At 42.4% G+C, this 15408-nt stretch overlaps 1 protein-coding gene across 1 annotated transcript in view; it reads left to right on the forward strand.

Annotated features, from left to right (window-relative positions):
* rb1 (retinoblastoma 1) overlaps nt 1-4451 on the forward strand; it is a 41230-nt gene extending 36779 nt beyond the window's left edge. The window contains exons 19-27 of the mRNA XM_055942549.1: nt 1652-1797; nt 1910-2055; nt 2162-2266; nt 2438-2551; nt 2696-2844; nt 3126-3156; nt 3258-3400; nt 3514-3560; nt 3766-4451. Of these exons, the coding sequence (XP_055798524.1) occupies nt 1652-1797; nt 1910-2055; nt 2162-2266; nt 2438-2551; nt 2696-2844; nt 3126-3156; nt 3258-3400; nt 3514-3560; nt 3766-3836 (952 nt within the window). The 3' untranslated portion in view covers nt 3837-4451. The remainder of the gene's footprint in view (nt 1-1651; nt 1798-1909; nt 2056-2161; nt 2267-2437; nt 2552-2695; nt 2845-3125; nt 3157-3257; nt 3401-3513; nt 3561-3765) is intronic.
* Nucleotides 4452-15408: the final 10957 nt, after the last annotated feature.

Raw genomic sequence — 15408 nt, forward strand, 5'->3', positions numbered from 1 at the left:
TTGATGTGCCATTCTGGATGAGCTGCACTACCTGAGCCACTTGTGTGGGTTGTAGACTCCGTCTCATGCTACCACTAGAGTGAGAGCACCGCCAGCATTCAAAAGTGACCAAAACATCAGCCAGGAAGCATAGGAACTGAGAAGTGGTCTGTGGTCACCACCTGCAGAATCACTCCTTTATTGGGGGTGTCTGGCTAATTGCCTATAATTTCCACCTTTTGTCTATTCCATTTGCACAACAGCATGTGAAATTTATTGTCAATCAGTGTTGCTTCCCAAGTGCACAGTTTGATTTCACAGAAGTGTGATTGACTTGGAGTTACATTGTGTTGTTTAAGTGTTCCCTGTATTTTTTTGAGCAGTGTATATATATATATATATATATATATATATATATAGATAGATAAAAATCGGGCAATTAATCGGTTTCGGCTTTTTTTGGTCCTCCAATAATCGGTATCAGCGTTGAAAAATCTTAATCGGTCGACCTCTAATTCAAACAACTTTTTGAGATGGAACTTAGATTAATTGTGAGAAAGCTGCTGTGGAAATTCTTACACAGGGACATTCTAAGTCAATCTTAAATTATGAATTGTTTGTCAGCGCGCTGGAGAGGTTCCAACAAACTTAATGCACCATAGTGAACGTCTGTCAGATGCTCAAACGGGTCAGTCCCATTCCCTTATTTGCAGTATATGTCAAATTTGCATGATTTAGCGCATTCATCATTCATAATTGGTTAACGTTTGCTTCATTCATGTGACCGACCAATGCCTCACGAGGCTTCTTCTCTCTATGTTGAGACCTTGAAACTGATAGCTTTTGTTCTCAAAACAAGGTCTGGGCTTACTGCCAAATTGCAGATACTGATAAGTGAGGATTTGTTCAATCAGTCACTTGCATGAACACAGAAATTGGTACAATTTGTCACTTCTCAATGTCATCATTGACGATCTATGTCAATCATCATCAATAGACGATGCTATCGTAATATTGCCCAACCCTAATTGGGTTATACACTCACAACCTTTCATTGACCGTTGTTTTTGTTACGAAGCTGGAGTAAGATCCGGTCAAGCTGCCGAGCATGGATGGGTGCCAGAGATCTGAGTAGTAAATGTTGTTTGTTTTTCAAATGGCATCCCTTTCAGGCTTGGGAAGGCACGCAAGTGTTGTAAATCTGCCCAACGGATTGATAACCACCAATTTGAGGTTAAAAAGCTGGATTGGTATGCTCTCGCACTTGAATGCTCACAAAAAAACACTGTACACTTTCAGCCTTGTCTTGTAACTGCATTTAGGAACAACATGCATCTTATCAACGTTGTTTTGCGGAATCCTGACAAAGCATAAACTAAATAGTTGTGGAATGTTAAGTCTGTGAATGGGTGAAGTGAACAAGGTGGGGGATAATGGGCTTGTCTGGCCACATGAACACTGACCAACTGTAACTGATATCAAAGCCCTGGGCTTTGGGAAAGACTGGTCAGAGGTTAGGTTGAAAACCTGTGAAGTTCTCTCCAGGATATTGACCATTTAACCTTTTTTTAGAACATTGTTTAAGAAATAAATGTGCATCACTGATCCATCTCATTGTTATGCTTGAAGCTTGTACTATTGTTTTTCTAATATTGTTATTCCTCTCTGGCAGGTATCTTTCCCCTGTGCGGCCCAGTAGCCGTATCCTGCCGGCCCCTGAATCTACAGCCCCACCCTCCTCTCAGCCCTCTGCCTCGGCGCCCCATCAGACCCCTAGGCACCCAAAGTCCAACTCTCTCAGCCTCTTCTACAAAAAATGTAAGATTTCACTAAATGATAGTTGGTCTACAGTCGTCGCCTGTGGGGTGTTGTTTGTGTATGACTGGTTGTCTGTCATTGTAACCCGGTTTCTAAATCGTTCTTCCTGTAGTGTACCGGCTGGCCTACATGAGGCTGAAGATGCTGTACACACAACTTTTGACCTCTCACCCTGAGCTGGAGCCAATCATGTGGACTCTGTTCCAGCACACGCTGCAGAATGAGTATGAACTGATGAGAGACCGCCACCTGGACCAGGTACTGTGCTGTGTTCACATACTCTGATGCAATTTGGACATGCGATCAAAACACTATACATGATCATGTACAACTTTGACACCTGTGGCTTTTTATCCCCTAACAGTTGATGATGTCGGCCATGTACGCCATATGCAAGGTGAAGAACGTGGACTTGCGTTTCAAGACCATCGTCACTGCTTACAAGAACATGCCCAACACCAACCAAGAGGTGAGTACACAGGGGTACAAACTATCTACTCCTGCTGTGGAGCTGTAGTGTAGACATGAGGGACTGAAAAGAACTTGCTTCATATGGCTAGTGTGGCATGCTTTATTAAGTTAGATGAGAGGAAGGATTACCACAGATGCAGAAAATCTCATCTCCCCGTCTTTCTTGCAGACATTTAAGCACGTGTTAATCCGGGAGGGCCAGTATGACTCCATCATTGTCTTCTACAACCTGGTGTTCATGCAGAAACTGAAGACCAACATCCTGCAGTACGCCTCTCCCAGGGTGAGACAGACAGTTAGCGTTCCCATGTGGCACCGCAACATACTTCACATGGTCCTGATCTCTCACACGCAGGTTCAAAATGCTTGCCTCCTTAATGTTCTAGTATTCTCTACTGACACACTCCCTACGGTCTCTCTCCCCCAGCCCCCCACACTGTCTCCCATCCCACACATCCCCCGCAGCCCCTACAAGTTCCCCAACTCCCCCCTGAGAGTGCCTGGCAGCAACAACGTCTATATCTCTCCCATGAAGAGCCCAACACGCATGTCTCCAGTCATGACCCCACGTACCAGGTCAGTACCCTACCACCCATGAACCAGGCTGATTCAATGGGAGGACACCTTCTTTTGTATGCGCTTAGTGATGAACCGATTTATAGCTGAGGCACGTCTCATTATCTGGATGTTTCAGTTCCAAACTGGCAAAGATATTAGCACATTTTATGTACATTTTTCTCCTATTTTGTTATGGTAATGTCTGTTGAATTGTTTTGCGATATCAATTAGTAAAAAAAATAATCTCTAATGATATGAGTCATTATTTTTTTACTCCCCCTGTGTTTTGTTCTCCACAGAATCCTGGTATCGATCGGTGAATCGTTTGGAGTAAGTGATCATTTTCATCAACATAGTGGAAAATATTATTTCCTGAAATGGGCATTGTGTCCAGTGCACTAAAATGATGTTCTGTCTTGTTTCCTCTGCAGACCTCTGATAAGTTCCAGAAGATCAATGCGATGGTGAACAGCAGTGATAGGTCCTTGAAGAGGAGTTTGGATATGAGCTCCGCCCCCAAGCCCCTGAAGAGGTTGCGCTTTGATGTAGAAGGACAGGATGAAGCTGATGAGAGGTAGGAGATGGCTATCTTTAATGCTGGTTATACTAGGCTGCAGAATGTTGTGTTCATGCAGAGGTGAGGCATGGTTGAAATAAGTTGCTGATCTCATCTTGCTCTCCTCACAGCAAACATGGGGAAGATTCGAGACTGATACAGAAACTTGCAGAGATAGGTACGTTTGTTTCTGGCTTTACCTGAATTCTGCTTTCATCATCTTTCCTTTCATATATCATCAGTTCTACTATTCTTTTACCACAAACATTATAATCCAATAGACTTTGCTTTTATCTACCTCAAGTGCTGTAGTCTGTCTTTCTGTTAACTGTCTGTTGTTCTGTATGTATGCCATGAAACTCAAGGTTGGCTCTGTTTTTCAGGCTCCACTCGGACCCGTATGCAGGAACAGAAGATGAAGGATGATGCAGAGTCCGAAAAGGACAAGCCTTGAATTTCACTGAAGGACTTACTGTCCAGCACTGTTTGAGTGTATAGGTGCCAGAGACTACTCCCTACCCCTGACATCCTAGACCCCCAACCATCCCTTGAAAAAAGGAATACATTTTTTTCTGTGCATTTGTTTTTTATATTTTAGTTTTGCCTGTTTTTATATTTAAGCGATACTCTTTTGAGAGTCATTTGTGAATACAGAGGAGTCTTGTTTCTCTTTGTTGTTTAGTGTGGATTCTTTAACGGAGTGTTTAAAAAAATAAATTTAAAAAAGATCAAGTGAGTATTACCATGTTTTATAGAGGGACACTAGTTTTAAGGGTATGCTATAAGAAATCGTTGTTTTGACTTGGTCTTCTAGAGTTTCTTAAAGTCAGGGTGGTTGATGCAATATGTATTACATATCTCTTCCTGGTCTATTTTGAAGTAGGAACCTGACTTGAAATAACCTCAAGGATTCTGAACAGGCAGACCTGCGTAATGTTTTTTGACAGAAACAATCAACACACCTAACCTTCATTGACATCTGACATGTTTTAAATCTTGTGATGTGACTGTATAACCTGGAACTTAATTTGCTTTCGGAAGCATTAAAGATGTGACAGTCTTGTTATAATATCATTAGTAACAATACCTTTTCATTAGATCAAATCCATAAACTTGTATTCATATCTCCTCTTCACATTGACTGTTGAATGGCTACATAGGAATGCTTGGTTTTTGTATTAAGGACATTCTTTACAGTTCAAAGGGACTCTGTAGCACTTTATTTTACAGTACAGAAAAGACCAAGTATTTACTCAAATGTTATATTGGAAGTTATCCTGAAGACACCAATAAATAACATTTTGGGTAAATATGAATTGTCAGTTGAGTACTTTATAGTAGCAAACCCAGTAACATTTATCAATATCAAATATCAATATCAAATTTATTTATATAGCCCTTCGTACATCAGCTAATATCTCGAAGTGCTGTACAGAAACCCAGCCTAAAACCCCAACAGCAAGCACTGCAGGTGTAGAAGCACGGTGGCTAGGAAAAACTCCCTAGAAAGGACAAAACCTAGGAAGAAACCTAGAGGAACCAGGCTATGAGGGGTGGCCAGTCCTCTTCTGGCTGTGCCGGGTGGAGATTATAACAGAACATGGCCAAGATGTTCAAATGTTCATAAATGACCAGCATGGTCAAATAATAATAATAATCACAGTAGTTATCGAGGGTGTAGCAAGTCAGCACCTCAGGAGTAAATGTCAGTTGGCTTTTCATAGCCGATCATTAAGAGTATCTCTACCGCTCCTGCGGTCTCTAGAGAGTTGAAAACAGCAGGTCTGGGACAGGTAGCACGTCCGGTGGACAGGTCAGGGTTCCATAGCCGCAGGCAGAACAGTTGAAACTGGAACAGCAGCAAGGCCAGGTGGACTGAGGACAGCAAGGAGTCATCATGCCCGGTAGTCCTGGCGCATGTTCCGAGGGCTCAGGTCCTCCGAGAGAAAGAGAGGAGAGAATTAGAGAGAGCATACTTAAATTCACACCGGATAAGACAGGATAAGTACTCCAGATATAACAAACTGACCCTAGCCCCCCGACACAAACTACTGCAACATAAATACTGGAGGCTGAGACAGGAGGGGTCAGGAGACACTGTGGCCCCATCCGATGATACCCCCGGACAGGGCCAAACAGGAAGGATATAACCCCACCCACTTTGCCAAAGCACAGCCCCCGCACCACTAGAGGGATAGCTTCAACCACCAACTTACAATCCTGAGACAAGGCCGAGTATAGCCCACAAAGATCTCCGCCACGGCACAAACCAAGGGGGGGGCGCCAACCCAGACAGGAAGATCACGTCAGTGACTCAACCCACTTAAGTGACGCACCCCTCCTAGGGACGGCATGAAAGAGCACCAGTAAGCCAGTGACTCAGCCCCTGTAATAGGGTTAGAGGCAGAGAATCCCAGTGGAGAGAGGGGAACCGGCCAGGCAGAGACAGCAAGGGCGGTTCGTTGCTCCAGAGCCTTTCCGTTCACCTTCACACTCCTGGGCCAGACTACACTCAATCATATGACCTACTGAAGAGATGTCTTCAGTAAAGACTTAAAGGTTGAGACCGAGTCTGCGTCTCTCACATGGGTAGGCAGACCATTCCATAAAAATTGAGATCTATAGGAGAAAGCCCGGCCTCCAGCTGTTTGCTTAGAAATTCTAGGGACAATTAGGAGGCCTGCGTCTTGTGACCGTAGTGTGCGTGTAGGTATGTATGGCAGGACCAACTCGGAAAGATAGGTAGGAGCAAGTCCATGTAACGCTTTATAGGTTAACAGTAAAACCTTGAAATCAGCCCTTGCCTTAACAGGAAGCCAGTGTAGGGAAGCTAGCACTGGAGTAATATGATCAAGTTTTTTGGTTCTAGTCAGGATTCTAGCAGCCGTATTTAGCACTAACTGAAGTTTATTTAGTGCTTTATCAGGGTAGCCGGAAAGTAGAGCATTGCAGTAGTCTAACCTAGAAGTAACAAAAGCATGGATTAATTTTCTGCATCATTTTTGGACAGAAAGTTTCTGAATTTTGCAATGTTACGTAGATGGAAAAAAGCTGTCCTTGAAACAGTCTTGATATGTTCGTCAAAAGAGAGATCAGTGTCCAGAGTAACGCCGAGGTCCTTCACAGTTTTATTTGAGACGACTTTACAACCATCAAGATTAGTTGTCAGATTCAACAGAAGATCTCTTTGTTTCTTGGGACCTAGAACAAGCATCTCTGTTTTGTCCGAGTTTAAAAGTAGAAAGTTTTCAGCCATCCACTTCGTTATTTCTGAAACACAGGCTTCTAGCGAGGGCAATTTTGGGGCTTCACCATGTTTCATTGAAATGTACAGCTGTGTGTCATCCGCATAGCAGTGAAAGTTAACATTATGTTTTCGAATAACATCCCCAAGAGGTAAAATATATAGTGAAAACAATAGTGGTCCTAAAACGGAACCTTGAACACCGAAATGTACAGTTGATTTGTCAGAGGACAAACCATTCACAGAGACAAACTGATATCTTTCCGACAGATAAACCAGGCCAGAACCAGGCCAGAATCTAAACCAGGCCAGAACTTGTCCGTATAGACCAATTTGGGTTTCCAATCTCTCCAAAAGAATGTGGTGATCGATGGTATCAAAGGCAGCACGAAGGTCTAGTAGCACGAGGACAGATGCAGAGCCTCGGTCTGACGCCATTAAAAGGTAATTTACCACCTTCACAAGTGCAGTCTCAGTGCTATGATGGGGTCTAAAACCAGACTGAATCATTTCGTATACATAGTTTAGCTTCAGAAAGGCAGTGAGTTGCTGCGCAACAGCTTTTTCTAAAATCTTTGAGAGGAATGGAAGAATCGATATAGGCCGATAGTTTTTTATACTTTCTGGGTCAAATTTTGGCTTTTTCAAGAGAGGCTTTATTACTGCCACTTTTAGTGAGTTTGGTACACATCCGGTGGATAGAGAGCTGTTTATTATGTTCAACATAGGAGGGCCAAGCACATGAAGCAGATCTTTCAGTAGTTTAGTCGGAATAGGATCCAGTATGCAGTTTGAAGGTTTAGAGGACATGATTCATTTCATCATTGTGTCAAGAGATATAGTACTAAAACACTTGAGTGTCTCTCTTGATCCTAGGTCCTGGCAGAATTGTGCAGACTCAGGACAGCTGAGCTTTGGAGGAATACGCAGATTTAAAGAGGAGTACGTAATTTGCTTTCTAATGATCATGATCTTTTCCTCAAAGAAGTTAATGAATTTATTACTGCTGAAGTGAAAGCCATCCTCACTTGAGGAATTCTGCTTTTTAGTTAGCTTTGCAACAGTATCAAAAATAAATTTCATTGTTCTTATTTTCCTCAATTAAGTTGGAAAAGTAGGATGATCGAGCAGCAGTGAGGGCTCTTCGATACCACACGGTACTGTCTTTCCAAGCTAGTCGGAAGACTTCCAGTTTGGTGTGGCGCCATTTCCGTTCCAATTTTCTGGAAGCTTGCTTCAGAGCTTGGGTATTTTCTGTATACCAGGGAGCTAGTTTCTAATGACAAATGTTTTTAGTTTTTATGGGTGCAACTGCATCTAGGGTATTGCGCAAGGTTAAATTGAGTTCCTCAGTTAGGTGGTTAACTGATTTTTGTCCTCTGACGTCCTTGGGTAGGCAGAAGGAGTCTGGAAGGGCATCAAGGAATCTTTGTGTTGTCTGAGAATTTATAGCACGACTTTTGATGCTCCTTGGTTGGGGTCTGAGCAGATTATTTGTTGCGATTGCAAACGTAATAAAATGGTGGTCCAATAGTCCAGGATTATGAGGAAAAACATTAAGATCTACAACATTTATTCCATGGGATAAAACTAGGTCCAGAGTATGACTGTGGCAGTGCGTAGGTCCAGAGACATGTTGGACAAAACCCACTGAGTCGATGATGGCTCCAAAAGCCTTTTGGAGTGGGTCTGTGGACTTTTCCATGTGAATATTAAAATTTGAATATTATCTGCTATGACTACAAGGTCCGATAGGAGTTCAGGGAACTCAGTGAGGAACGCTGTATATGGCCCAGGAGGCCTGTAAACAGTAGCTATAAAAAGGGATTGAGTAGGCTGCATAGATTTCATGACTAGAAGCTCAAAAGACGAAAACGTCATTTTTTTTTTTTGTAAATTGAAATTTGCTACCGTAAATGTTAGCAACACCTCCGCCTTTGTGGGATGCACGGGGGATATGGTCACTAGTGTAACCAGGAGGTGAGGCCTCATTTAACACAGTATATTCATCAGGCTTAAGCCATGTTTCAGTCAGGCCAATCACATCAAGATCATGATCAGTGACTAGTTCATTGACTATAACTGCCTTTGAAGTGAGGGATCTAACATTAAGTAGCCCTATTTTGAGATGTGAGGTATCACAATCTCTTTCAATAATGGCAGGAATGGAGGCGGTCTTCATTCTAGTGAGATTGCTAAGGCGAACACCGCCATGTTTAGTTTTGCCCAACCTAGGTCGAGGCACAGACACAGTCTCAATGGGGATAGCTGAGTTGACTACACTGACTATGCTAGTGGCAGACTCCACTAAGCTGGCAGGTTGGCTAACAGCCTGCCGCCTGGCCTGCACCCTATTTCATTGTGGAGCTAGAGGAGTTAGAGCCCTGTCTATGTTGGTAGATAAGATGAGAGCACGTAGGTATTTATACTGAACAAAAATATAAACACAACATGCAACAATTTCAACGATTTTACAGAGTTATAGTTCATATAAGGAAATCATACAATTTAAATAAATGAGTTAGGCCCTCATCTATGGATTTCACATGACTGTGCAGGGGTGCAGCCATGGGTGGGCCTGGGAGGGCATAGGCCCACCCATTTGGGAGCCAGGCCCAGCCAATCAGAATTAGGTTTTTCCACAAAAGGGCTTTATTACAAACAGAAATACTCCTCAGTTTCATCAGCTGTCTGGGTGGCTGGTCTCTCGACGATCCTGCAAGTGCAGAAGCCGGATGTGGAGGTCCTGGGCTGGCATTTTTACACATGGTCTGCGGTTGTGAGGCCGGTTGGACATACTGCCAAATTCTCTAAAACAGCTTATGGTAGAGAAATTCATATTAAATTCTCTGGCAACAGCTCTGGTGGACATTCCTGCAGTCAGCATGCCAATTGCAGGCTCCCTCAAAACTTGAAATATCTGTGGCATTGTGTTGTGTGACACCTGTACATCTTAGTGGCCTTTTATTGTCCCCAGGTCAAGGTGCATCTGTGTAATTAAGGATCTTGCTATTTAATCTGCTTCTTGATATATCACACCTAGATAAGGTGGATGGCTTGTCTGGATAGGTCAGGTGGATGGCTTTCCTTCGCAAAGGAGAAATGCTCAATAACAGGGATGTAAACAAATGTGAGCACATCATTTGAGAGATATAAGCTTTTTGTGCATATGGAACATTTCTGGGATCTTTTATTTCAGCACAGGAAACATGGGAATCACACTTTACATATTGCGTTTTATATTTTTGTTCAGTGTATATATGAAATGTTTATACTTTGTACTGGCTCCAGTATGTCATAATACCAATTCTGTTCATCGCCAGGGGGCGCGACACACCGTGCATTCGGGAAAGTATTCAGACCCTTGACTTTTTCCCCATTTTATGTTAGTCTTATTCTAAAATTGATTAAATACATTTTTTCCCTCATCAATCTACACATAATACCCCATAATGACAAAGCAAAACCAGATTTTTAGCAAATGTATAAAAAAACTAAAACAGAAATAGCTTATTTACATAAGTATTCAGACCCTTTGCTATGAGACTTGAAATTGAGCTCCGGTGCATCCTGTTTCCATTGATTATCCTTGAAATGTTTCTACAACTTGATTGGAGTCCACCTGTGGTACATTCAATTAATTGGACATGATTTGGAAAGGCACACACCTATGAGCAATCGGGGGAGAAGAGTCTTGGTCAGGGATGTGACCAAGAACTTGATGGTCACTCTGACTGAGCTCCAGAGTTCCTCTGTGGAAATGAGAGAACCTTCCAGAAGGACAACCATTTCTGCAGCACTCCACCAATCAGGCCTTTATGGTAGTGACCAGACCGCAGCCACTCCTCAGTAAAAGGTACATGACCGCACACTTGGAGTTTGCCAAAAGGCACCTAAAGGACTCCCAGACCATGAGAAACAAGATTCTCTGGCCTGATGAACGCGAGATTGAATTCGTTGGCCTGATTTAGATAAGGTGTATTTTTAAGTTTTAAAAAAATTATCTTGTCGAGGGGAAAATGAATGGAGCAAAGTACAGAGAAAACCTTGATGAAAAGCTGCTCCAGAGCGCTCATAACCTCGGACTGGGGCGAAGGTTCACCTTCCAACAGGAAGCACACAGCTAAGACAATGCAGGAAGGCTTCTGGACAAGTCTCTGAATGTCCTTGAGTGACGCACCCAGAGCCCGGACTTGAACCCGATCGAACATCTCTGTAGAGATGGGGTATTGTGGTAGATTGATTTATAATATGGCTGTAAAGTAACAAAATGTGGAAAAAGTCAAGGAGTCTGAATACTTTCCGAATGCACTGTATCTACAACACAAAATCCATGTGCATATGTTATCATGTGTTTGTATGCATGTCTGCATATGTTTGTATTGCTTCACAGTCCCTGCTCTTCCATAAGGTAGATTTTTAGGTTTTATCTAATTTTACTGCTTGCATCAGTTACTTGATGTGGAATAGAGTTCCATGTAGTCATGGCTCTATGTAGTACTGTGCGCCTCCCATAGTCTGTTCTGGACTTGGGGACTGTGAAGAAACCTCTGGTGGCAAGTCTTGTGAGGTTCAAGTCTTATGGGTGTCCGAGCTGTGTGCCAGTAGTTCAAACAGACAGCTCGGTGCATTCAACATGTCAATACCTGATGAAGTCAATCTCTCCTCCACTTTGAACCTGGAGAGATTAACATGCATATTATTAATATTAGCTCTCGTCTAAGGGCCAGTTGCAATTTTCCTAAGTCCCTCTTTGTGGCACCTGACCACATGACTGAACAGTAGTTCAGGTGCGACAAAACTAGGGCCTGTAGAACCTGCCTTGTTGATAGTGTTGTTCAGATGGCAGAGCAGCGCTTTATTATGGACATACTTCTCCCCATCTTAGCTACTGTTGTATCAATATGTTTTGTCCATGACAGTTTACAATGCTTCTACACCTGCATTACTTGCTGTTTGGGGTTTTAGGATGGGTTTCTGTACAGCACTTTGATATATCAGCTGATATAAGAAGGGCTATATAAATACATTTGATTTGACAATCTAGTGTTACTCCAAGCAGTTTAGTCGCCTCAACTTGCTCAATTTCCACATTATTCATTCCAAGATTTAGTTCAGGTTTAGTGAATGATTTTGTCCCAAATACAATGCTTTTATTTTTTTTTAAATAGTCCCATTCTGAAACTAACTGCAGTCCTAGTTTGCAGTCATTTCAGTCGCTGTACTAGCTGAATGGTATTGTGATGAGTCATCCGTATGCATAGACACACTGGCTTTACTCATCTAGAATGTCATTGTATGCTGTAGCGTTAAGATTTCCCTTTACTGAAACAAAAGGGCCTAGCCCGAACTATGAAAAACAGTCCCAGACCATTATTCTACCTCCACCAAATTTTACAGTTGGCACTATGCATTCGGGCAGGTAGCATTCTCCTGGTATCCGCCATACTCAGATTCGTCCATCAGACTGATGGTGAAGCGTGAGTCATCACTCCAGAGAACGTGTTTTCACTGCTCCAGAGTTCAATGGCGGAGAGCTTTACACCATTCCATCCGAAGCTTGGCATTGCATATGATGATCTTAGGCTTGTGCAGCTGCTCGGCCATGGAAACCCATTTCATGACACTCCCGACGAACAGTTCTTGTGCTGATGTTGCTTCTAGTGGTAGTTTGGAACTTGGTAGAGTGTTGCAACCGAGTACAGACAATTTTTACGTGCTGCGCGCTTCAGCACTTGGAGATCCCGTTCTGTGAGCTTGTGTGAACTACCACTTTGTGGCTGAACCATTGTTGCTCCTAGACGTTTCCACTTCACAATAACTGCACTTATAGTTGACCGTGGCAGCTCTAGCAGGGCAGAAATTTGACGAACTGACTTATTAGAAAGGTTGCATCCTATGAAGGTGGATTGTTGAAAGTCACTGAGCTCTCCATTCTACTGCCAATGTTTGTCTATGGAGATTGCATGGCTGTGTGCTCGATTTTAAACACCTGTCAGCAACAGGTGTGGCTGAAATAGCAGGATCCACTATTTTGAAGGGGTGTCCACATACTTTTGTATATATAGTGTAATTCCAGAATGCTATTAGAAACTCAAACTGCAGAGGAAGTGTTCCTCACCTGCAACAGTGTTACTCTATTTTATTTTTAAGTACTAGGTGGCGAGTGATTGGAGGATGTTTGTCTGAAGGCAGAGCAACCGTTTCATTAATATCCATCTACAGCTCTGTGTTGTCGTGTTAATGGCTTTCTTTTTTCTCTTCTCTTTCTCCCTCTGTGTTTCTCTCTCTGAGGGGGCTCCCTAATAGGCCTGCTAAGTTACATGTTCTCTTCCTCATGCTGGTAGCTCTGATGTTCTTGGCGGCTCTGTTCCTGTTTGGGTACCACTGCTGCCTGGTGGCCAGGAACAAATCCACATTGGTTAAGTATAAATACCCCAAGTGTTCTGCCTTTACAGCTACACTCAACTGTAGCTTGATATGTGAGATACACATTTAGCTGAATTAAAGATGTTTTAAGCATGCTATAGATTTTTTACATGTTCTTATCGGTTCACAACATGCAGAGGTTTGGGTGTGGTTTTATGGAACGGTGTGTTTGTCTTTATCGTCCTCTTTCCGCTCTCTTCCCCTCCCTCAGAGCCACTCTGCTCCTTTCTTTACTGGCAGGAATGGCTTCACCATTGAGCTCTTGGAGAACTTCCTCCAGGTGTTTGGAGAAGATAAGACGCCCTGGTTCATTCTTACCTTCTCAAGGTGGGCTTGGCTATTAGGGCCAAAAGTCATGATATGCAGTTAGTTTTCTTGCATCGTACTGATTTTTATTTACAGCTATATCGCTCCATTACACCTTACAGTATGACATAATAATTGAATCAAGAAATGAAATAAAGCTTGTAAACTGTCACAGATTACAATAGGAAAACCAGACACAAACTGCCAAGTGACGCAAGCCTAACAGACAAGCTAAATGCCTTCTATGCTCGCTTCGAGGCAAGCAACACTGAACCATGCATGAGAGCACCAGCTGTTCCCGGATGACTGTGGGATCTCGCTCTCCGTAGCGATGTCAGACCTTTAACTTCTTATGGCTGAAATCACGTTAACGGGATCGATTTGTCAACAGCCAGTGAAAGTGCAGGGCGCCAAATTCAAACAATAGAAATCTCATAATTAAAATTCTTCAAACATACAAGTATTATACACTATTTTAAAGATAAACTTGTTGTTAATCCCACCACAGTGTCCGATTTCAAAAAGGCTTTACGACGAAAGCATACCATGCGATTATGTTAGGTCAGCGCCAAGTCACAGAAAAACACAGCCATTTTTCCAGCCAAAGAGAGGAGTCACATGAAGCAGAAATAGATAAAATTCATCACTAACCTTTGATGATCTTCATCAGATTACACTCATAGGACTTCATGTTACACAATACAGTATGTTTTGTTCGATAAAGTTCATATTTATATCCAAAAATCTCAGTTTACATTGGCGCGTTATGTTCAGTAATGTTTTGCTTCCAAAACATCCGGTGATTTTGCAGAGAGCCACATCAATTTACAGAAATACTCATCATAAATGTTGATGAAAATACAAGTGTTATACATGGAATTAAAGATATACTTCTCCTTAATACTTCTCCATAAAGCTTTCAAAAAAGCTTTACGGAAAAAGCACACCATACAATAATCTGAGTACAGCGCTCAGGCACCAAAACAAGCCATACAGATACCCGCCATGTTGTGGAGTCAACAGAAGTCAGAAATAGCATTAAAAATATTCACTTACTTTTGATGATCTTCATCAGGATGCACTCCCAGGAATCCCAGTTCCACAATAAATGTTTGTTTTGTTCGATAAAGTCCATCATTTATGTCCAAAGACCTCCTTTTTGTTTGTGCGTTTAGTTCACAAATCCAAATTCACAAGGCGTAGGCACTTAGTTCAGACGACAGTTCCATTACAGTTTGATACAGTAGAAACATGCATAGAATCAATCTTTAGGATGTTTTTATCATAAATCTTCAATAATATTCCAACCGGACAATTTCTTTGTCTTTTAGAAATGAAAAGGAACAGAGCTCGTGCGAGACTTAGCTCATGGCATGCTGCCAGACACCTGACTCAAACAGCTCTTATTCTCTCCCCCTTCACAGTAGAAGCCTGAAACAAGGTTCTAAAGACTATTGACATCTAGTGGAAGCCTTAGGAAGTGCAATCTGACCAAATTTTACACTGTTTATTGGATAGGCAAAGACTTGAAAACCTACAAACCTCAGATTTCCCACTTCCTGGTTGGATTTTTTTCTCAGGTTTTTGCCTGCCATATGAGTTCTGTTATACTCACAGACATCATTCAAATAGTTTTAGAAACTTCAGAGTGTTTTCTATCCAAATCTACTAATAATATGCATATCTTAGATTCTGGGCCTGAGTAGCAGGCAGTTTACTTTGGGCACCTTATTCATCCAAGCTACTCAATACTGCCCCCCAGCCATAAGAAGTTAAACAGGTTAGCATTCTCAAGGCCACAGGCCAGACGAAATAGTAGGACGCGTACTCCGAGCATGCGCTGACCAGCTGGCAAGTGTCTTCACTGAAATGTTCAACCTATCCCTGACACGGTCTGCAATTCTTGTTTCAAGCAGACCACCATAGTCCCCATGCCAAGGTAACCTGCCTAAATGACTATTGCCCCTGTAGCACTCACACATATAGCCATGAAATGCTTTGAAACCATGGTCATGGCTCACATCAACAACGTCATCCCAGACACCCT

The sequence above is a fragment of the Salvelinus fontinalis genome, chromosome 13, assembly GCF_029448725.1.
Source record: "Salvelinus fontinalis isolate EN_2023a chromosome 13, ASM2944872v1, whole genome shotgun sequence".
NCBI classification, from domain to species: Eukaryota; Metazoa; Chordata; class Actinopteri; order Salmoniformes; family Salmonidae; genus Salvelinus; species Salvelinus fontinalis.